The 25,006-nt window shown below is 39.8% G+C and overlaps 1 protein-coding gene across 1 annotated transcript in view; it reads left to right on the top strand.

Annotated features, from left to right (window-relative positions):
* Positions 1 to 25,006, top strand: part of Megf10 (multiple EGF like domains 10) — a 215,192-nt gene that overhangs the window by 129,526 nt on the left and 60,660 nt on the right. The window contains exons 6-11 of the mRNA XM_045131157.1: positions 925 to 1,171; positions 2,629 to 2,749; positions 7,592 to 7,728; positions 14,905 to 15,117; positions 23,081 to 23,255; positions 24,462 to 24,582. Of these exons, the coding sequence (XP_044987092.1) occupies positions 925 to 1,171; positions 2,629 to 2,749; positions 7,592 to 7,728; positions 14,905 to 15,117; positions 23,081 to 23,255; positions 24,462 to 24,582 (1,014 nt within the window). The remainder of the gene's footprint in view (positions 1 to 924; positions 1,172 to 2,628; positions 2,750 to 7,591; positions 7,729 to 14,904; positions 15,118 to 23,080; positions 23,256 to 24,461; positions 24,583 to 25,006) is intronic.

The raw sequence follows: 25,006 nt of genomic DNA, 5'->3' as shown, positions 1-25,006 counted from the left end.
CTCTAGCTCAGGCTCACCTGGAATTCACTATGTAGGCTCAGGATGGCTTTGAACTCATGGCGATCTTCCTACCTCTGCCTCCCAAGTGCTGGGATTAAAGGCATGGGCCACCACACCTGGCTCCATTATCTTTTTATTTGTTGTCCAGTTTAATTTTCAGCTTAGTAATACTTTGAATTAGTCAACATTTAAAGATATCAGTTTATTTTTAATCCTGTATTTTCTTTGGGAGGTAATTACCTAATAACTCACATTTTGATTGCTATCACAAAAACAGATCACAATTTGTGTCTATAGAAAACCAGACTGTGGCAGGGCCAGTCTGCTGTCTGGTGGCCCTGCTTCCAGTCACCTCTTCCTGTTCACTGCTATTGGCTGGGTCCAGGCCCCCTCTGAGAGATCTGTACTACTGCTGTTCATCCTGCTGTATTACTTTGCCTCTCCTTATCAGGGTCTTCCTCACTTTTAGAGGGAAGCCTGCTCCATTTCTCTTTGCTTACAATCCTTCACTGTCAGTCCCTTATCTACAAAATGCCCGCATGAGCTATCATTCCCATCGCCCACAGAACCTCCTTTCTCTCCTCCTCCCTTTGAACCTCTGCAAGCTCATCCTCTGCTCTGGCCACATAAAATCCAACATTCTGAGTTTAGGGAACAAACCCAAAGAATACAGCATGGGATAGGTCAATGTAGTGCTGCTTCAGTAGCAGAGTGAGAGAATGAATGAGTGTGGTCAGGTTGGTGTTGAGCACCAGGTTGTGCAGTAGCACCATGGGTTGTGCTGGAGCACGTGTGCCCAGCTAAAGAATGGTGATGAGGGTTCAGCCTCCTGTTCTCACCAAGGGGAGTGGGAAGCTGGCTCTGAAGAGAGCGTTCCCACATCCATACTCTGATGCCATCCTCTGTTTCTCTCCTTATCTCCAGCCTGTGATGGTGATCACTGGGGGCCTCACTGCAGCAGCCGGTGCCAGTGCAAAAACGGGGCTCTGTGTAACCCCATCACCGGGGCTTGTCACTGCACTGCAGGCTTTCGCGGGTGGCGCTGTGAGGAACGCTGTGAGCAGGGCACCTATGGTAACGACTGTCATCAGAGATGCCAGTGCCAGAATGGAGCCACCTGTGACCACATCACGGGGGAATGCCTTTGCTCACCGGGGTACACTGGAGCCTTGTAAGTGATGCACTGTGGAGCAGCAGGACAGAGGTCACCCACCCTCTTTATGGGTTCCTGCCAACCACTCTCTTCATGGGTTCCTGCCATGGGGCCTCTTTTTCTTTCGCTGCCAGAACAGCTACTGCTGAGTCTGCAGTGCAGGCCCAGATGGAGCCATGAGCAGGGATGGCCCCCTGCTGATTGCCAGAGTCCAACTAAGTTTTAAGAAGCCAGCTTCCAGGCTAACCTTTGGTGAGGCTGGATGGTGTGAGGATGGGAATATTTGGGATTACTGTGGCAGATTTGAGTTTCTGGTGTGACTATCACAATTCCATTCACTTTGTACTGCTGGTTGATAATTGTCCAGGTTGTTCTGCTCTTTGTGGCAATAATTAACTGGATACATCTGGGTAGGTTAAGAACCTTACAAAGAGAATCGAAATGATTGCACATAATACATGACAATAATAATGCAAGATTAACTGAATTATTTAATGCTCATGGGCCCATATATTCCTTCATGAACATAAAAGTACATGCATCATAGCTGTGAGGATAAGTGCATACAAGTCATTTTTATAGAAAACACTAAGCAACTTATTAACCTCCACTTTATTTTGTGGGAAGGGAATTCTTTGGTTTGCTTCTATTAGCAAATGGAATAAGAGACAGAACTTGCAAAAACAAAGTAAGAGAAAAATATTGTTCCCTTATTAGGAAAATTACACTTGTAAATCATAGAACTAATACTTGGAACAAATGTCACTGATTAGGTGAATACATCCTGTGGACAGAGTTAATATGTACAAAGTAGTACAAAGTAATATGTACTAAGGAAAAAACTGTGTTAGCCTAGAAAGCACTGATGTTCAGAAGAATAGATGGTTGTTTCAAACTGTTTGTGTTAATATCATTTTTATGGGTTTTCATTAAGGCCAAAATTAAATATGGGAAATTAAATTTCCAAAATTAAATTAAACAAAAACAAAATTAAATGTGGCAAACTTGGAGCAATTTCAGAGAACAAAATGACAAAGGCTTAGCAGAGACATCCATGTGACAATGGAGTTAAAGGAATGTGTACTTGCTGGTCAGGAGACAGAACACTGAAAGCTGATGAGGACTTCGTGTCCAGAGGGCACATGTGCAAACATCTGGATCCTCTCAAAGGTGAGAACAAACATGCAAGATAGACCTACCTCTGGCACAAGAGCTTCGGAAGAATTTCATGAAAACTGTCATCTGTGTGGCCACTCTTCTTCCTGGTACTCTCAGCTAGGAGAGATTTTCCTCCAGCTAAAATGGTTCCTCAGAAAGTACCCCTATAACAAGGGAAAGACTGAATGGCCCATCAATGGCACTTGTAGCCAATGCAGGAAAAGCTTGCATATTTGAGGGCTCTGGGTGATGTAGTATCTGAGGATTATGTATTTGGTGAAATAACAGTAACTTCTTATCACACTTAAATCCCATAGTTGTGAGGATCTTTGTCCCCCTGGAAAACATGGCCCACAGTGTGAGCAGAGATGTCCTTGCCAAAACGGAGGCGTGTGTCACCATGTCACTGGAGAGTGCTCCTGCCCTTCTGGCTGGATGGTAAGCATCTTTCCTACCCCTAGCTCAGCTTCCAGAGCCACACATTCAAGGCACTCTAGAAAATACTGTGAGGATGACTTTAGCATGAAAGTAGCAATGACAGCTATGATTTCCACATTGGAAATACCTCATTATTTAAATGCTGAAGTCCTTTAGTCCAGAGAAGGTGGAAGTTGCTATCATCCTATACTTGTACTTATTATATATTAAATGATCCTCATGGTAAAGATAATGACTATCTGCTCTGCATTGCCCCTAAAGGCAAAAAAGAAGTAAATATCTGGCCTCATATATGACAACTGAGCTGATAAACACTGGAATTATTTAATAATCATTTTTACAATTTTGACAATGGATTGCTGCTGTTTTCTAAGAACATTCTTTTCAATAGAATAAGTGTTATGTGTAAAAAGTAATGCAGTCATAAATATAGAGACATATTGAAGCAAACCACATGTACCAAATATTGCAGAACTTCTCAGAGACTTTGGTGTAATAGCGGAAGCTGTGACACGTGAACATGATACATTGTCTTAACATAGCAATTTTACAGGATTAGCACCATGTGGAATACACAAGGCCAAAAGCATTACTAATTAGGTGTTGAAACCAGGAAGTGACATTGGTTTTTACCATTCTGACTTGGTTTGTGCACATGCTGCCTGAAGGTAACAGTGGCTATTCTTCTGTAACAGTCTACTTCAAAAGAGCAGTTTGAAATCCATTGTTTCTCTGTCCTTGAGAGAACTGGAAATTTTCTGGCAGAGGTTCCAGTGACTGCTTTGTTACCAGACCCCCTGGGTCTCCTCTGATCTTACTTTGTGTCACGTTTTCAAAGCTTTGACCATGTCATCACTCACCTATCCTTAACCTCTTTGTCCTCTACTTTTCTAATAGCTTTTTCCTCCTCTTCTCTCCTCTCCTCTCCTCTCTTTCTCATCTGTTTTCCTAATCTCTCTCTTGTGCATATCACTTCATTACATTTGTAGACTTCAATCTTAACCTTCTTTTCTTCTCTTACTGTAATCCCTCTGTGGAAACCTCATGCAGACCAAAGGTTCTAGCAGTCATTTGCTGATTTCCCAAAATATTGTTCTTACCTGCTCTGAACCTAGATATGTATTTGTCAGTATCATGTTAGATACACCAATATTTTAAAGAAAATATTTTAATTGGTTTATTAATTCATTTATTTTACTGATTTGAGAGAGAGAAAGACGGAAAGAGAGAAGGATAGGAAGAGGGAAAGAGGGAGGATGGCACGCCAGGGCCTTTGGCTACTGCAAACAAACTCCAGATGCATGTGTCACCTTGTGCATCTGGCTGATGTGGGTCCTGGGGAATCAAACCTGGGTCCACTGCCTTTGCAGGCAAATACCTTAACCACTAAGCCATCTATCCAGCACAGAAACACCAATCTTGATAACCTGTACATAGAGCCACCAACTATCTTGGCTTCATCTAAGCCAAGATGTCTGCATCTAGATATGGGGATGGAACTAGTCTGGAATTATTCTTTATTGTGATCAGGAACCTGCTTTCCAAGAAGGATCCTAGGGAGTCAGGGAGAGTTTAAGATGTCAAGACCACTGGAGCAAACATATGACTATCAGACCAAAGGTGAAGGTCTGAAATGGTGAATTGGCCAGAAAACAATAATCTGATCCCTGAAGCAAGGCATGAAGAAACTCAATGAAATGGTATAATATGATAGGGTTTTATTGAGGGCCTGAGGATGAAAGGAAACTACTGAAGAAGACTGAGCTGGTTCCAGCAGGCCCAACCAAGTGAATGAAGGTAAACCAAGCTAGTAGTATGCTAAGCTTTTCTTAAGACTCTTCTTCCACCTTTTATTAATTCTCAGTGTGACATAACACTAAGTTGCCTAAGGTATAAATGCTCCACTATGTCTGGCTCATTTTCTTCTTTCGCCTCCTAATTCTACCTTTGGCTCATCCTTGCTTGGTTCTTGGCCAGGGAGGGATTTCACTTGGCAAAGGAGTGACAGTGTTCAGAGAGCTCTATGCTCTTTGGGTGAAGAACTGCAGGCATTTTACTTCTAGGACAATTGTATAGATATTATCCATGGAATTGCCTCACCTTGAGGCTTTTCTTTCTCAGCTGTTGAGTTATAATATGGGATTGTGGTAACCACAGCCTTGGACCATATGTCCAGGAAGTAGACAGATGGGCCCTTCCAAGAACCCATTGGAACTCACCTTCCACCATATCCCCTGGCTCTGGGTCTTGACAGATGTTTCTTTTTTTTATTTAAAATTTTTTTTGTTTATTTTTATTTATTTATTTGAGAGTGACAGAGAGAGAAAGAGGCAGATAGATAGAGAGAGAGAATGGGCATGCCAGGGCTTCCAGCCACTACAAACGAACTCAGGACGCATGCACCCCCTTGTGCATCTGGCTAATGTGGGTCCTGGAGAATCGAGCCTCAAACCGGGTTCCTTCAACTTCACAGGCAAGCACTTAACTGCTAAGCCATCTCTCCAGCCTGACAGATGTTTCCTAATGAAAGCTTAAGGTCACTTTTTCCTCTATGGGTAGCTGAGCTTCCCACATACAGTACTTTTTTTTTTTTTAACATTTTATTCGTGCAATTGATTTAGTTGTTTTCTAAAGATGAAGTCTCATTTCTATCATATATTCACATTTGTGTATTTCAGGTAACATAAAAATGTCATCCTTAACGCTGCTGGCTCACATTAGTCTCTTTTAAAAAAAATTTTTTTTGTTGTTTATTCTTATTTATTTGAGAGTGACAGACAGAGAGAGAAACAGATAGAGAGAAAGAGAGAACAGGCGTGCCAGGGCTTCCAGCCACTGCAAACAAACTCCAGATGTGTGCACCCTCTTGTTCATCTGGCTAACGTGGGTCCTGGGGAATTGAGCCTCGAACCAGGGTCCTTAGGCTTCACAGGCAAGCGCTTAACCACTAAACTATCTCTCCAGCCCTCACATTAGTCTTTATTCATACCATTTCAATAGTATTCCTAGAGCTTATAAGGTACAATTATGGATAGAGTCAGATTCTGAGAAAGTGAGAATTCCTACTGGACTCAATGCCCACAACACATAGACCCTCAGCCCAATGTTCCTTTAGCCATTGTTGTAGTTACCATCTCATTGCTGGTACAAAACACCCAACCAGAAGCAGTGGTTGAGAGGAACAGATTTTGGCTTACTGTCTCAAGGGGAAGTTTCAGCATGGCAGGGAAAGGATGGTAGAGCAGAGGCTTGGTATCACTTCTTACCACAGAAGTTTGCAGAAAGCAGCAAGAGAATAAGTTGAACTGTGAGCTCTGACAAGGGTGAAGGGTAACTCTAACATCCCAGAGCCTATCACTAGCAACCTACCTCCTCCTGCAAGGCTCTCCCTCCCACATTTCCATCAGCTAGGGACCAAACATTGAAAACACATGAGTTTATGGGCGACATCTGATTCAAACCACTATAGTTATATTACTGTTTTACACTAAATATAGTAGGATGTTCTAGAATGGAACATGTAGTACTATTTTTATATCTGCTTTTCTCACCACCTGTGAATGACCTAGGGATTGGTACTTCATCTTTGATTCTCAGTGTTTAGCACTCTGTCTGGAACATAGAGCATTCTCTATTGTTAATTCAATCATCTCTTAAAGGCTTTTTCAGTTCCAAGAGCCTGTGTGCTAACTTTGTGTTTGTGGATAGCTAGAAACCACTAGAGAAGACTTAATTAGCTCACCAACTGCTTTTGTGGGTAGCCAAAACTTAGAGGAAATATATTTTCTTGTGCTATCCAGAATAAACATATACAAAACCATCTGGTGTTTGTTAGCCTCCAATTTCAGAGTACTCACAGTCAAGAGAAGGAGAGAGAGAAAGAACAAAGTAACAGCTCCAACTGAAAAACATTATAGAAATCCCCATTATGTGGGAATGTTATTTGCATTATCATACATATTATTATAATTTCAATAAATACTCTAATAATTATAACTCCAATAAATCAGAAGCTGCAAGCCCAAGGTATTTACATAGTATAATGGAAAATAGCAAAATATTTCATTGAATTAATGGGATGCTCGTTTAGTCTTTCTGCACAAGACTGGAATAAACATGACTGTGCTCACAAGATGGATAGCCTCTAGGGAGAGGACAAATGTCCAAGTGACTGACTCTTGGGTTTTCTCCTCAGAAAATAAGTTTTTCTATTGATCTCAACTTAGAAATGCTTATTGAACCTACTGAAAATGTCTTTTTCTTCAGAAAAAAAAACAAGTTGATGCCTATTGAAATATTTCCTAGACAGTGTTATAGTTAATTCAGATAAACAAAATTCTAATATTATGCTATGTAATCAACTTAAGAAATGAAGCCAGTGAAAATGTGTAACATATGGTAAAGCATTTGGCTGTCCCACTTGTACCAGATGTTACTATTTATGTAAAGGATGCTCAATAAGTATTGTTGACTTATTGTGCATGTAATGCACAGGGAAGAGCACCTAGGAAGATTTATAAATTCCTTAGATTGGCATAATAATTTGATGTAACTCTTTCTTAGGTTTCAGTTTTTAATATGATTTTTTTTTTAGGATTACTGTTTTGTTGTCTTTGAATGTATCTTGAGATTTGGGCCTACCAAGTCAATTTGTTGATTTAAAATTTCCAACATTTCAAAGATGGCAAAGAATTTGTATTTGAACATTTCCATAATGTAATTTTCCCATAGCCATGTCCCCATATCTCTCTTTTCCTCTTCATTTCCTCTATTTTCTTATCCTTCCTTCAGTTTAGATCTGGCTGGTAGCCCATCTAATTTTACAAGTCTCTTTGAATGTAGGGCACAGTGTGTGGTCAGCCTTGCCCTGAGGGTCGCTTTGGAAAAAACTGTTCCCAAGAATGCCAGTGCCACAATGGAGGGACATGCGATGCTGCCACAGGCCAATGTCACTGCGGTCCAGGATATACAGGGGAACGGTAAGGGATATGTGTATAGTCCTCTGACCATTTGTAATGACTTGGAAGGAAAGTCTGTAGGGTCTGGGGAGCATGTTCGGTACCATGCATCTATAACTCTTAGATAATTTTCCAGATATATCTATAAGACTTGTGTTTAATTTTTTCTAGTGCATTTCAGTGCATAGAAATCAAATCATGGACAGCAATGGTGAATCAAATAATAATGAAAAAAGCATTAAAAAATCTAAGATATCAGCTATTCAGGACCCGTGACAAATACACATCTTAAGGACTTTTGGGTATATTTGAGGCACATGCAGCATTTATGTGTGATGTTTACATGCAGCAGTCATGTGTGGTATTCCTGTATAGCATCCATGTTTACCTTTCATATGTAGCAATCATTTGCCACATTGATATGTTTTATACATATTTTGTGCCTAATTTTATTGGAAATGATTTGTGTAATTTTAAGATTTCTCTTCATTGTGAATAAATTATTTTTTTCATAATTACCTAGTATCCTTTACCCAGTCTTTATTTTTCTTAAGAAGTTTTGTTAGCAGTGTCCACTTTGCTTTAGTAATAACTTTTTACCATTTTTAATATAAAATTACATATATTTCCTTTAATGAATGTAATATCAACACCTTTATTACTTCATTAGTAATACCTATAATTGGGCTACTTGGAATGTTTTTGTAATTAATAATCTAGTCTTAGGCTGAATTTTGGATAGATTTGTTAGATCATTTCTGGATCCACATAACTTTTTGGTTGCAGAAAAATGGGTCAGGATAAGGGAGGCATAGGACCAAGTAAAATCCTAAATGACACTTTAGGCAATATTTCATCATTTAGAAATTTCAATGAAAGACCAAAAAAAGCATCAAACATACAAGGCAGTGAGCTCATGTTCATCTGACTTGGAATACAAGGGAAGAGAATGACAACTGATTTTCAGGTACATTTCAGTAAAGCAAGGAAAACAGGGCTAGACAAAGAGAATAAAGAAGGAACGTGTGGGCCGGAGAGATGGCTTAGTGGTTAAGCGCTTGCCTGTGAAGCCTAAGGACCCCGGTTCGAGGCTCGGTTCCCCAGGTGCCATGTTAGCCAGATGCACAAGGGGACGCACGCATCTGGAGTTCGTTTGCAGAGGCTGGAAGCCCTGGCTCGCCCATTCTCTCTTTCTCCCTCTATCTGTCTTTCTCTCTGTCTATCACTCTCAAATAAATAAATTTAAAAAATGAACAAAAAATATTAAAAAAAAAAAGAAAGAACGTGTGTGAATCTTCCATTGTTACTCTGAAAGCCATGGTTTTTGTGGTGCCCCAGTCATGGTGTGGTTAATACATTCAGTTTATATCCCCATCTCTCTGTTCTGGAGGTAAACACACACAGTCTGTGCAATGACAGCAAGCATTTTTGTCACCATAAACAAAAAAACAATAATGACTGTGGGACAGTTTGTGCAGCCAGTTTTGGGGAGGAGGTCCAAAGGCCAGGGTCTTAAGTGTTTTTTCCTTGTTTTGAAATATCAGTATGAGTGGTTCCCAGTGGTTAGGACAGAGGACACTTTGTCCAGAGCAGGTACCACCACAGACAGCTGCCAGCAAACATGTCCAGGATGTGGGGTCACCTCCCAGCCACAGGGAAACAAACCACACATTCTGTAGGCTGGTGAGGTTGCTCCAGTGATGACAAATAACAGAGCTTGGATTTGTGGAAAAATCAAGAGGGTATTGTTGTGAGATATTGCAATCTGGTGAAGTCAAGTAAGAATGAAGAGAAGAATGGCATGTCACAAAGTTCTTCAGAAGATGTGTAAGTATGATGACATGTTATAGAATGGCTCTGTTGCCATTCATGATATAGTTGGCTTCTTGCTTAGAATAGGTACTCCATTGGTGTTGAATGGAAGAAAGGAATCCATAAGCCATTACTGAAATCTGTTAAGGTGAGACACAACTCAGCCCTGCCCAGCCTGTGTTCCTTATGACCCTTACAATGAAGGGAAGTGTAGGTGGAAGTGGTAGAGTCAGGAATTGCTGACGTACACGAGGAGAACGCAGCACTAGTCTTCAGTGGAGGAGGCCTCTCCTATCACTAGTCTTCATGGAGGAGTCCTTTCCTATTACTAGTCTTCATGGAGGAGTCCTCTCCTATCACTAGTCTTCAGTGGAGGAGGCCTCTCCTATCACTAGTCTTCATGGAGGAGACCTCTCCTATCACTAGTCTTCATGGAGGAGTCCTCTCCTATCACTAGTCTTCATGGAGGAGACCTCTCCTATCACTAGTCTTCATGGAGGAGGCCTCTCCTATCACTAGGGTGTGGAGAAGTTGGCTCCCTTCCTGAACTTTTTATATTCCTCCAACACTGCATGTTCAGATGTTAAGAAAATAGAAAGCTAATCCATTGAGCTCAGGTCTAATGAAGAATGTGACTCTCTTCTTATACTATGTCATAATTTTGTTAAGCTACTGTGATCACACTGGTAAGGGACATGTTCAAAAGAACAAAGCAAAAGAGAGCTACCAACCCTTTCAACTCATTTCCCTTTCCTTGATTTCATACATAAGATGCAACACAAAAATCAGAATGAAGCTAAACAAACCTATGACTCTCATGGATTGAGAATTGGCTTAATGCTATATTAGTTTATCCCTACTTAATGTTTACCAATTTTTCCTGATTATTATAAATACAAACAAAATCCAGAATTCCCACATTTCTACTCTGGCCAATATTTACTCCTGTCTTTGCTGCTTCTCTGTTATCTTTAACCAAATTATTGCTGATTCCTGATGTAGCTTTTCTCATTTTGCATATGGCTATAAAAGCAACATTAAAAGCATAAAATGGGCCTGGGGAGATGGTTAAATGCATAAAGCACTTTCTGGACAAGTGTGAGGACCTGAGTTTGGGTCGCCAGAACCCATGTAAAGCCAGATGTGGTAGTGCACATCTATAATACCAGCATTTTTACAGAAGACTAGAATCCCTGGAAATTCATCAGCCAGCTAGGCAGGTGTATACAGCAAAGAACAAGAGAACCTCCCTACTAAGGTGAAAGGCAAGGACCAACACATGTGGCTGTCTTCTGACCTCTGCACATCTACAGTGACATGAGCACACACACACACACACACACACACACACACACACACACACACACACAGAGAGAGAGAGAGAGAGAGAGATTTAAAAAAGCATGAATCAAGTTTGGAAATGGTTTATGTTTAAGGTAGAAAATGCTCCATATACCTCATATGCCCCATGTTATTGAGTTATTGCACTATAATTTATAAATTAGCATAGTTAAAATAGTAATTTAATAAACCTAGAAGATCTCTATTTCTAGAAAAATGTCTTGTTATTTGGGCTTGGAAGATGGAAATAGGCCCTCTATCATTAATAGCATTCTCTTACAAGTGCAACAAAACCAACAACAACAAAAAAGCAAGCTGTCATAATGGCTGCTTAAGAAAGTAAAATTCAAATGAAATTGTTCGTATTTGTAATAGGGACTAGTAGTATGCTTAGTTAGAGGTTAGGAAAGTAAATATAGGCCAGCACCAGTTTATTTTGCTTTCTAAGAGAAAAGAAAGTATCTGCCAAGATAGGATGAAATACACACTGGTTTCCTGTGGTCTCCTAGCAGATACTTTCTGAGGCTTCTACCCTATTGCACTTTTTACCACTTTAGAGTTTTACTTTTAACCAAATCAAACCTATGCATATTACCTAAAATTTGATATTCTGTTTTGTTTCAAAATCATGTAGGAGAAAGTAATATTATATATCTTGACTCTTTTGGTACTAGGTTGTAAAGATATCCAAACATGGGCTAGAGAGATGGCTTAGCGGTTAAGCGCTTGCCTGTGAAGCCTAAGGACCCCGGTTCGAGGCTCGGTTCCCCAGGTCCCACGTTAGCCAGATGCACAAGGGAGCGCACGCGTCTGGAGTTCATTTACAGAGGCTGGAAGCCCTGGTGCGCCCATTCTCTCTCTCTCCCTCTATCTGTCTTTCTCTCTGTGTCTGTCGCTCTCAAATAAATAAATAAATAATTTTAAAAAAAAATTTAAAAAAAGATATCCAAACAGACAGGTTGCAAAGCTGCCTTACCAATCTACAATAGAAGCCATTATCAGGTTGAATCACTATCCCTCATGATTTCTATCTTTAAAGTTTTCCTGTTTAATGATTATACTAGATTATTTGATTCAGCAAATCTTACAGGTTGCAAAACGAGGATCTCAGAGATGGCTGAGCAGCTAGGAGCACTTCATGTGCAAGTGTGAGGGCCCGAAGCCTACGAGATCTCTCAAATTCAATTCCCAGAGTACACATAAATAGCTGGATCTAGCCAAGCACACCTGTAACCCCAGTCTTTCAGGGTTGCAGAGACTTGAGAATTGTTGGAGCTCACAAAAAAAAAAAAAAAAAAAAAAAAGCAAGCTCCGGGACCTGTAAGAGTCTCTGACTCAAATAAGAACAAGAGGAAGAGCAATGAAGTAGGACATCCTAGCCATTCCAGCTATCACAGGCAAGCACATGGGACACCTCAGGGGCACATACATATGCACACAATCTCATACCCCCCCAAAGCAAAAATAAATAAATAAAATTACTCTTGCCTAAAAATAGGTATCCTCATGTGTAGTTCTAAAGCATCTCCTTGATTTTATGCTATGTGTTAACTCAAATACTCCAAAACTCTCAGAATTGTCAAGTAGCTGAAGACTTGATTTGCTTTGTACCTGAAGATATCTAGAAGCTGAGACCCAGTACAGAAGGCCCTTTCTTGTGTCCACCATATTCATTACATGCTGCAGTTAGCGTTAACCAGTGAAGTATCAGAAGGTTCCCAAGATTTATGCTCTACGTTTAGAACTTCACATTAGGACACATCATCAAAGTCTGCCAAGGAAGGGCTATTTCTTTTAGGTCTGTTTTTCTGCTATGGCTTTGAGGTATGCAATTTGCTATCATGCCTTTCTGCTTGCATTACCCAGGTCTTTTGTGTGTGTGTTTGTTTTTGTTTTTTTGAGGTAGGGTCTCACTGTAGCCCAGGCTGACCTGGAATTCACTATGTACTCTCAGGGTGACCTTGAACTCATGGCGATCCTCCTACCCCTGCCTCCCAAGTGTTGGGATTAAAGGCATGTGCCACCACACCTGGCTGACTTACATTCTTGATAAGGGTCTAGCCTGACTTAATAACCACATGGAAAGTGGTCGAAACAAAGTGTCCCTTCCTGTGGAGAGCAATGTACTAAACAAACACTGTCTCCCCATTCTTGGAAGAAAGATATCTTTTTGTTTCAAAGCCCAGTCTCCTCACCTCACCAAAAAGAAAGTTGGCTAGCCCAAGAGAAACCCATGTTTTCCATGGTGTAAGTGATAGGTAATTTCTTTTTCTGGTCCCTCCATCACCTTGGCCTCCCACCTGTCTCATGCTGTCAAGAGCACTTCTTTCCTCCAGGACAGAGCCCAGTTCCATTTTTTAAAGAAACAATTAAAAAGTGAAATTTTAATATTTTTCCCCTTGCCATTTGGCACAATAGAAGGCAATATCCTAGTTGTAAAAAAAAAAAAAAAAAAGAATTGTAGCTGGGCGTGGTGGTGCACGCTTTTAATCCCAGCACTCAGGAGGCAAAGGTACTGAGTTTGAGGCCAGCCTGCCACTACAGAGTGAGTTCCAAGTCAGCCTGGGCTAGAGTGAAACCCTACCTAAAAACACAAAAACAAAACATTTTTGTGTCAGAAAACTCCACACTTTCTTACAACCTGTAGGAGGACATCAAATTTCAGTAGCATACAACTCTCCAAATCTGAGGGCACTCTAGATGAATGAGGAAGCTGCTTTTTCTTTCTTTTCATTTATTTATTGAGAGACAGAGAGAAGGAGAGAGAAAGAGGCTGATAAATAATGGGCATGTCGGGACCTCCAGCCACTGCAAACGAACTCCAGACACATGTGCCACCTTGTGCATCTGGCTTATGTGGGTCCTGGGGAGTTGAAGCTGGATCTTTTGGCTTTGCAGGCAAATGCCTTAACCACTAAGCCATCTCTCAAGCCCAGGAAGCTGCTCTTTCAATTTCCTAACTACAGGCTGGCACTACTGTTTGAGCACTTTCACTCTCTTGGTACCTACTGAAGTATTATGTATACACTTGGGCAAGCACAACATGTAAACATGCTTCAAGGTTTCTACTGTGCAGAACCACTTGGTGCAGCCTGGAGGTCTGAACAGTCGTCAGAGACTCCTACAAGGGAGCATGTTTGTACTTCCTCATTCATCCCCAAGTGAAAACTTTGTGTCAAATTTAACTGTTTTGGCTTTCATGCTGAATTAATCTTTTTTAAAACATATTTTTATTTATATATTTGAGAGAGAGAGAATATGGGTATACCAGGGCCTCTTGCCACTGCAAATGAATTCCATATGCATGGCCATTTTGTGCCTGTGGTTTTACATGGGTACTGGGGAATTGAAGCTGGCACAGCAGGCTTTGCAAGCAAGCACTTTTAACTGCTGAGCTATTTTCCCAGCATGACGTTAATCTTTAATCTCAGCCATACCGTGGCTCTTTTCAAATCACTGCTTCAAGCTTAGAAAGCTATGTAATAATGAGTAAAGTCCCCTTTTAAGAAAAGAAGAAGCAGTAATTAAATTTGGATCTATAACTTGAAAATATAAAATATATATAAAAAGACAAAATCATATTTTATGTTCTAAGCTCACAATTTTATTTTTTAAAATATTTTTATTTATTATTTATTTATGAGTGAGAGAGATAAAGAGGCAGAGAGAGAGAGAGAGAAAATGGGGATGTCAGAACCTTTAGCCACTACAAATGAACACCAGATGCATGTGCCTCTTTGTGCATCTGGCTTACATGGGTCCTGGGGAACTGAACCAGGGTCCTTTGGCTTTGCAGGCAAACTCCATAACTGCTAAGCCATCTCTCCAGCCCTTATTTTCTTTCTATTATTTCTTTCTGTAGGCTTGCTACCATATCTGCTATGTTATCAGAACAATGTATATCATTTTTTCCATCTGTAATGAGACAATATGAGATAACATGGAATACAAAAAGCAGCTTAAGTTTGTACATAGTAAGGCCATTTGAACTATTTTTACATGGCATTAACTAATCTGTCTTCTTTTGGCCTCTTGCTTGAATAGGTGCCAGGACCAATGTCCTGTTGGAACCTATGGAGTTCACTGTGCTGAGACCTGCCGGTGTGTTAATGGGGGAAAGTGTTACCATGTGAGTGGTGCTTGCCTCTGTGAAGCAGGCTTTGAAGGTGAACTCTGTGAGGCTCGCCTGTGTCCAGAGGGACTCTATGGCATCAAATGTGACAAATGGTGTCCTTGCCACCTGGATAACACTCATAGGTAAGTGTCAGCTTCCCCTACAGGGATATATTTTGTTGGGAAAGCAGGGCTAGTTGGAGGGTAGGTTTATAGACAGGTTTACTTCATAAGATCCTCCCTGCCTCTGGTCTCTCCTGAATAGAAATCACCATTTAAAGGATTGCTTTTATATTTAGCGACTGACAGTCCATTTAGAAGGGCTAAAATAATTGGTTATTAGATTACTTTTTAAAATTTGGTGTGTGTGTATGTGTGTGTGTGTTTGGCAGCCAAATAATCTCTAATATTATCCTTACATCTTTTTGAGACAGCGTCACTCGTTGGCCTGGACTTCACCAATTAGGCTAGACTGGCTAGTCAGTGACCTCCAGTGAGCTTCCTGTCTCCATCTCCCCAGCACTACAATTGCTGGTATACCCTGCCTCACCAGGCTTTTTTTTTTTTTTCCCCATGTAGGTATTAGGGATTTAACTCAAGTCTTCATAGTTTGCTCAATACCCAAGCTCTCTTGGTAGATATTAAATTCTTTTTTCCTATTGTTATTTGACAGTATTCTACTGGTAAAAATTAAATTAAATTTTCTAGGAAAAGGAGAACTTTTTCCTAAGAAAAGGGTGTGTGACATCCACTTCAAAGCAGATACAGTGAGAGACAAGGAGTTAAAACAAGTTTATGATGTGAAAATATAATTCTCACTGCAATATCTTTTACATGACAACACCTCTGTGAAAGAGAAAAGGCTATAGAGAGGAAGCAGACCAGTAGAAAGTTTGTGAAAGTGCTTCACATGTGCCTGTAACATGTGAGATGCCTTATCAGAATTGATTACTCTGACATAAAACTCACAGGGGTCTTTTAGCTCCAAAATGGCTCCAAGAATTTGGGAACAGGAACCCACAATACTACCACTCTCCCATGCCTTGTCTGCCCCTGGAAATACTTCCTACAGCTCTTTTATTTCCCTCCCCTAAGGATGAGGTAGACATAGCTTAGAATTCCTGTTCACAGTCTTCTGGAAAAGATGCATTGGACAGAAATGTAGGTCACCACAAAGCAACTCAGCTGTTACTAGAATGATTTTTATTTACATTCAGCACAGATGGTCCTTTATTTATACATCTTAAAGATAACTCACAGTCACATCAAATCCCAAAGGCACAAAATTTAAACAGTAGACATAAACATGTATGTAGTTGGTCTCTTCTTTAAGTTATTGTTAATAAATGAATAAGTGGACTTTGCATTGTGTGTGCATGTGTGAAAAACATGTATTCTCAAAATATCCTAGTAACTTTATATACCACTTTGGACAACTTTTGGTTTTCTTCATTGGAAAAATGTTGCTCTTTGCTCCTTACAAGTTTGGATAACTACTTAGGGAGTAGAATCTTGCAGAATTTTGACATGTAAGGAGGTGACATGACTAGAGACAGGTCATGAGTTTGGCTTCCTTTCCTGTCATAGGTAAGCCTTATGTAGCACTAGCTCAGAGCATTGTCTCCAGTGTACAGTTTTGTCATGTATGGACACAGCCAAAATCAAATAGAATAAAAAGCCCATACAAAAAATAAGGTCTGCTATGAGAAGACTTGGAGAAACACAGGTACTGTTGACTGTTGGAATTGAACAGTATGTTAATAATGGCAAGATGCATGTGGAGAGTTATTTGATTGATGCTAATACTGGGACACTTTTTATTCCTGTGATACATTTGTAATAAACTCCATTTAAGTAAGTATATAATCTCTAGCAAAGAAGGGCGTGAGATTGATAACCACATTGATCAAAAAATACTAAAAACTATCTAATAACTATATAAAATATTAGGAAGTCTTAAAAACCAGCCTATTTAAGTACTTTCCTCAACCATGAAAGCTATTTTTAAGATTAACATTTAAAATTTTTTATTTAAGCTTATCGAATATGGATTATATTAGCTCATCATGCTGAATATGCAGCTGAAGTCATACATTACTTCTTACATCTATAACTCCCATGTAGAACTCCTGTAAACACAAAGTCCTTTAGAGTTTAAAAAAAAAAAAAAAGCTTAGAATCTTTGTTTTAATTGGAACTTTTACTTGTTCACTTACCATCAAGCAAGTGGGGATCTGCCATATCTTTTGTTTTGTTTGTTGGTTCTTTTTGTGGTAGGGTCTCTAGCCCAATTGGACCTGGAACTCATTCTATAGTCCCAGGCATGCTTTTAATTCATTCAGCCCCCTGAATGCTAGAGTTAAAAGTGTGTACCACCACATCCAGTGCCAAATCTTTTCATAATTAATTAAATTCCTAATACAATGTAAATCAAGCTTACATTGTCTTTAGGTTCTATGAATGCACAAGTTGACACATACGACAGTCATGTGTATGGGAAGGGGTTAGTGTTAGGTAGTGTTAACTGCACCACACACACATACATATATATGCACATCTATCAAACAAACATAAAAATGATGACAAACTTAATAGTCTAAGTATAGCTGATAGCACTTTAGTATTTGAACAAGGCTCAGTTGGTTGACTCTTCTGTTTTGGTCCATGAGTTCAGCTGGCAGATCATATGGAGACTGATTGGTTCCAGAGATTCTTACTCCATGTCTGACTTTTTGGTTGGATGATGGAAGTAACTGAACATGTGGTCTCCAGGTGGGCTCTATAGCTGACTAGCTTCTAAAGATAGCAACAAAAATGTAACTCCTAATACTAGAACACCTTTTTTGCTTTTTCCCCGAAGTAAGGTCTCACTCTAGCCCAGGCTGACCTGGAATTCACTACAAAGTCTCAGGGTGGCCTTGAAGTCATGGCGATCCTCCTACCTCTGCTTCCCAAGTGCTGGGATTAAAGGCGTGTGCCGCCACGCTCAGCTTCAGAACACCTTGTAAGCCTTTGCTATGTCATGTTTCCTAATATTTGTTTGTGAGACAAATCAAGCCACATAACCAAGTTTAGATTCAATATTCTCTACTACTTTATAAGGGGTTGTGGACTTTTATTTTTGTAACCTGTTATGGAACTGAAATTAAGTTATACATGTATATATATAAGTAATATTAGGACATTACATTTTTTTCAAATATTTTATTTTTATTTATTTATTTGAGAGCCAGAGAAAGAGGAGAGAAAAAAGAGAGAGAATGGGCACATTAGGACCCCCAGCTACAACAAACAGACTCCAGATACATGTGCCTCCTTGTACACCTGGCTTATGTGGGTGCTGGGGAATTGAACCTGGGTCTTTTGGCTTTGCAGGCAAATGCCTTAACCACTAAGCCATCCACCTAGCCCGGGACCTTAAATTTTATCACTGTTACTGAATCTAAAGATGTTACACTGAAATCTAGACTTTCTAACTGAAAACTAAATTTTAAGATAGAAATTATTTTGAACAGGAAAGTAAAACTTTTGTATTTAATCAATTTCTATGTGACATGTTTGTATTGGCTCATGTTAATGAGGACATTCAGTAGCCTTTAGCAATAAAGATGTACCATTTTGCAAATACATTGCATTTGAGCATAAGTAACATCTAGGGAAATGAATAAAAGGCAGTTCTGCTTTAGCCAATATTTCTCCTCTAGGATTGATGATTGAACCCAGGGCCTCACGTATGTGGGGCAAGTGCTTGATTACTTAGCTAAATCTCCAGCTTTTCTTGTGTTTTTTATTTTGAGAGAGGGTTTCATAAGTTGTCCACTCTGCTCTTGAATTTACTCTATAACTGAGGCATGGCTTGAGCTTGCAATTTTCCTGCCTCAGACTTTAGTATTGTGGAGAATAGCCTTCACCATCAGACCCAATTTTGTTTTAGCCCATGTTATATGGTTTTGATTCTTACCATAAATAAGCTATTAAATTAAAGAAGTACTAAAAAGAGTATGTCTAGTTATATGTGTGTATATAAAATGAAAATATTTCCCTATGTGTATGATCCTATTTTCATATAAGTAAAGCAATCTGTTTTTTAGGCAGAAAGCAGGTGTTGAGTAAATTACCCCTGCACCTCCAGTCTGCAGCTCCTACATCAATACGTAGATCTCACTACCAACTAAGCTGCCTGCATGAGAATCCATCAATGCCTCTAAAGTGCTCTGGCTTCCTCCATCTAATTACAACTTTCAGAATAATAATTTTGTTGTCAATCAATCTGAGAACCAGTGTGCCATGCTACCACCCTGAGGGACATCGAATATCAATTTCTCTGTCTGCCTCTCTCTTAGTTCAATTTTACTAATTAATTTATTTATTTGGAAGCAAGGAGAGAGAGAGAGAGAGGGAAGAAAGTTGAAACAGACACAGAGAGAATAGGCACACTAGGGCCAGTAGCCACTGCAAACAAACTCCAGATGCATGTGCCCTTGTGTATCTGGCTTATGTGGGTCCTGGAGAATCAAACCCGGGTCCTTTGGCTTTGCAGGCAAATGCATTAACTGCTAAGCCATCTCTCCAGCCTTCTTAGTTCAATTTTGTGTCCCTGGATTATCCATTTTTTTTTAACATTCATTATCTATGTAATGAATACTGTTTTCTTCTTTTTAAGGTAAAGCAGTTTATTTTTTTTAACTAAATATGTCCTTCCTTTTACAATACAGTAGGTAAGCTAATTTCATTCATTTCCTAATCCTAATCAGAATGGCTGTGAGACTGAGTTAGATAATGCACACAGAGGGTTTGGCAGGGTGCTGGCACCTATCCAGTGCTCTGTAAATACTAGCTGCTAGTTTCTGTGCTCACTCTCACTAGCTTTACAGATTTTACATATGTCTCTGAATTAGTGGCAATTCCCTTTAAGCTGAAACTATTACTTTTGAAAGTTTAGAGGAAATCTTGCATTTGAACACGGGTATGCTGATAAATATTCAGCCTTACTTAATGTCTCAGAGAAAGGAGCAAGAAGTAAGCTATTGTATGAAAGCTAGATCTCCAGTTAGTGCCTCTGTTCACTGATTGTGCTTACTCAGTCTTTACTGTGGGACTACCGTGTGCTAGGGACAGGTAACAAAACAGATTAGGATACAATGAAAGAGAACTAGAGACATCTAATTAAAATTTGGAAAAAAAAATTGGGTGGCTAGAAAAGGCATCTCCACAGAGGAGATGTTTAAACTGAGACTGAAAGAACAAGATGGAGAGATAAAGAAGCAAAGATTAGAGGAATTGCCTTCTAGAAAGACAAAATAGCCTCTGTACAGGCCCTTAAGTAGGAAGTCTAGATGCTTTTGCATGCTTAAATAGTAATAAAGTGAGAATCATGAGAAGGGTATTTCATCACTGGAATGGAGAAGATGGAGAAGAAGCAATGGCCAGATGCCAAGGTCTTCTGGGCTATACTTAGGGTGACTGTGACTATATATCCGGTTTCACAAGAAAAAGCTAGTTAATTCTGTTGTTGCAAGATAAGCTTTAGTGTGTTCCTTTTCACCCTTGAAGGTATCCTCGTTTAGATAATAAAGTATGCAGTTATGCTAGATTATTAAACAGTATGGATTTTATTCTAGGTGTAGTGGGAACCTTTGAGGAGCTTGAGAAGGAAAGTGATGCAATATGAGTTATTCTTTAGATAGTAAGGCATTCATGGATACAGGGAGGAAAGTTGATAGTATGTTCAGTTCGGGTGTGGGCATGATAAGATGTGGATAGAGTCAAAATGCATTTTAGAGTTAAGATAGGTAAGCCTTCATAGTGAATTGAATATGGGAAGTGAAGCTGAATGACTTATCAAGAAATATTCTTTATTGGGTATTGTGGCTTATACTCTCTGTGCCTGTACTCTCAGCACTAGGCAGGCTGAGGAAGAGGATCTTGACTATAAGGTGAGCCTGGGCTATGTAGCAAGGTCCTGCATCAACAAACAGAATAGTTCACAGGGAGACAAAGGGGCCTGTGGTGCCATACACAGAAATAAAAATGACTGGGGTAAGTACTGAGTGGAAAAGAAAGGAGCTTGAGATGGCGTGGACATGCTAGGTATTTGCTAAAAAAGAGAGAGAGAGAGAGAGAGAGAGAAGAGCTGGAAAGATAGATTAGTGGTTAAGGCACTTGCCTGCGAGCCTAAGGACCCATGTTTGATTTCCCAAATCCTGTGTAACCCAAATGCACAAGTTGATGCACGCGCAAGGTCTCACACATGCACAAGGTAGTGTACACGTCTTAAGTTCAATTACTATGGCTGAAGGCCTTGGCCGGTCAGTTCTCTCTTTTTCTCTCTTTCTCATCCAAAAAGGTCAGTCTGTTAAGCTTGCCACAAAATAAAAGAAAACAACAACAACAAACCAGTTGGCTTAAGTATAATAGCTGGTGAGTAGGCATGAGTAGCTCTGAGTAGATCTGAGACCCACACCCTTATCTTCTGAGTCTAAACTTTTTTTTTTTTCAAGGTAGGGTCTCACTCTAGCTCAGGCTCACCTGGAATTCACTAGAGAGTCTCAGGGTGACCTCAAACTCATGGTGATCTTCCTACCTCTGCCTCCTGAGTGCTGGGATTAAAGGTGTGCACCACCATGTCCAGCTGAGTCTAAACTTTTTATAACCAGAAAACCATCTCAACTGTAAAGCTGAATTTGTTTGGCATGTGTCTATATAGTTTACATGCCTGCATGCATGTTCATATATGTGTGCAGGTGCATGTATGTGTATGTGAATGTGGAGGCCAGAGGATAACCTTGGGTATTATCCTCAGGAATGATATCTGCATCTTTATAGAAGAGGGTCTCTAATTGGTCTGGAGCTCATCAATTTAGCTAAACTGGCTAGCCAGTGAGCTCCAGAGATCTCCTTTCTCCACCTTCCCAGTATTGGAATTACAGGTACATGTCACCATACATTTTACAGTAGATGGAACTCAGGTCCTCATGCTGGCAAGGCAAGCATTTACCCACTGAATTATCTTCCCACCCCCAACTTGAGTATCATTTTAATAAAGCCCTGAGCTATTGCCTGTGGATACTTAATTGTAGTAGAGGTCTAGGAGTATATTAGAATAAATTTCTGAGAGGGAGGATGCAATCATCCAGTATATAGCCTTTTTCTTAAGAAGGACAAGGAAAAGGAAAAAAAGGAGAAATGAAGAAGTGAGTCATGAGATTATGGGCTACAGCTGAAACCCTCAATCAACAGATTAGGACCTCAGGCCCAGGAGGTTCTATGTCCTTTCTTAAGGTCACTCAGGTAGGGAAATAACTAGAATTACATACTGTCTCCATCCCTGCTGGGCCACTTTTTCCCACCCAAGAGTAGGAAATCTATGAACAATATGCTTATGAGAGACTACTTAGCAAGTGTCTGGATGCAACAGTGGATTTTGTTGTTCCTATTTGAGGGGAAGGTTGACACTTCATGAAGGAAAGACCATCCTTACAAAGTCTTCCCATTGTAGCAGACTAGCTTAGTTGTTAAGGTTTTCCTGTGGTAAAAAAGCACATGTGTTTAAAGCCAGCATGCCACAGAGTGTCCTATTAAGTCAACTCCCTCACACAAGTATCTTAGCACAGCTGATGTGTCCATTTGCTATAGAGCAACAGCTGGCTGCCAGGCCTGTCGATATCACTGTTGTCACAGGTATCAACAGCTGTTCTGAACCAGGTAGATGGGCTGCCACAAGAATCAAGTTGATAAAGTCCCTGTTTTTATGATTGCTGGATATCACATGGTCAACTAATTGGGCATTGGCATTGGATGCAGTTTTTTACTACTTCTCATAGAGTTGACTTCTTATTAAATTACTACTTTCAATTTAAGAAAATTAAAATGAATTTCAAACAAAAGGGCATAAATATAATGATCATCTGGCTATAGCACGCTGCTGATGTCATACAATGTGTCTATATTACCAATTAGATGTCAGTCAGTGAACTAAATAATACTAGCCTAATGATTGCATGGAACTATCCAACAAAGTTAGTGATTGTGGCCTTTTGCACATTTGCGTAGCCCTTGAGTGCCGTGTTTATCCCAGAATGACTTATTCCTGTCTTCCATGTCTCAGCTGTCATCCCATGTCTGGAGAGTGTTCCTGCAAGTCAGGCTGGTCAGGACTGTACTGTAATGAAACGTGTTCTCCTGGATTCTACGGGGAAGCTTGCCAACAGATCTGCAGCTGCCAAAATGGGGCAGACTGTGATAGTGTGACTGGAAGTTGCACCTGTGCTCCAGGATTTAAAGTGAGTAACTCAGGCTCCAAAGGTAGGAGAAGGGGGATTGTGGAGCACATCAATCTCATGCTTTATGTGATCCACTATAAACTGCAGTGTGTGTATCCACTCACATTGTTAATGAGATGAAGAGACAGGAAAGTACCAACAGAGATACAAGGAATCTTTAGCTAATGACTAAGTGAGCTGGTGAAACCCTCAACATATCATTAATTTTTAATATTACAATATACCAGGAAGTATGACCTGTTATAATTATTCCTTATTTAATTATTTTACTGTGATTTACAAGCAACAAAGATATCTTTTCACTTAAGTTGGTTCTCACTATCAACAGTCACTATTTTAATTTCATGAAATTTGAAGACCTATCATGATGCAAGTTAGTGTTTATCATCTTTTCCCATCCTATAGTCAGTTGCACATAATTTTAGGCTCCTTTGAGAATCAAGACCTACAAATCAAGAGAGCAGAATTTTGGCTATGGTTTCTAGGATTTCTTAAAGGATTTTTAAAATATTGGTTAGGAATCTCCATTTTAAAGGAGCAAGAATTGTTTGTTATTATTTATTCCCATTTTAAAGAAGATAACATTCAACTCTGAAGAATATTGGTCATTGCTGAGCACTTAATGTATAATGTGAGTCATAAAGACACAGAGCTGAGATGATGTTTACAAGGTTTTCTAACCTATGTGCTATTCCTGGCTGAGCCTCTGAATTAGTCCTTAAAAGTCCCTGGTGCTTTTGAAGAGATGCTCTGCAGTCACCTTTGGTGGCCCAACTTTGTATTTATTGATTACTGTTGGATGAATTTAATCATGTTTCTGACAGAGTGTTTGATTTATCCATTAATAACATTACATTTTCCACAAGGAAGTCTAGGAAACATTGGGAACTAATGCACAACTCATATTTATGCTAATATATATTGTCCAATTTTATAGCTACAGTTTATTTTTATGTACCTACTTGTCTCAGCAAAGAAAAGGACTTATTTTTTGTTCTTGTATGAAAGAAAGCTAATGAAGTCAGCTAGTTCTTTGGGTCCTGTTCAATATTTTATCTTCAACATGGGCTAGCCAATATTGCACTTGAATCTCTTGAATTCGTGTAGTGTTGCAGGTATAGCAACTTTAAAAACTATGGTGTTAAGCTGTACCACGATGTGGTCTTGCTTATTTGGGGCTGCATTTTTCTATTTGTGCCCATCTAGGGAGTTGACTGCTCTACCCCATGCCCCCTGGGAACCTATGGGGTAAACTGTTCCTCTCGTTGTGGCTGTAAGAATGAAGCTATCTGTTCTCCTGTGGACGGGTCTTGTGCATGCAAGGCAGGTGAGTGGGTGAATGAGTCTTTTATTTGGTCCTGGTCACTATCACCTTCAGAATCCTGGGGAGGAAACTTTGACCAGGGCTATAGCTCCAAATGCACTGATATTCAATGCTGACCTTCACATTCCCTTATCCCCTGTGGGCCCTTATGCCTTCATGAGTCTAAGAAATAGCTCACATTAGATGATCTCTGAAGTGGCTGCCAGCTTTAGAAATCTGTGCTTTTGGAAAGGATAACAAGCAGACTTGTGTCTGTGCCCCCAAACTGACTGACCTGGAGTCATGACAAGAATTTCAGCCAGCACAGATTTTATGCAAGACCTGAAACATGTCCATCCATACATGTATCCAGGATCTTGGATACACATTTTTTCATGGTTAATAGAATGCTGAATCAATGATGGAGTAGTTGTTTCAAGCACAAGGT

The sequence above is a fragment of the Jaculus jaculus genome, chromosome 12 (genome assembly GCF_020740685.1).
Source record: "Jaculus jaculus isolate mJacJac1 chromosome 12, mJacJac1.mat.Y.cur, whole genome shotgun sequence".
Classification (NCBI taxonomy): domain Eukaryota; kingdom Metazoa; phylum Chordata; class Mammalia; order Rodentia; family Dipodidae; genus Jaculus; species Jaculus jaculus.
The sequence above is the reverse complement of the archived record's forward strand: the minus strand, read 5'-3'. Positions and strand labels throughout refer to the sequence as shown.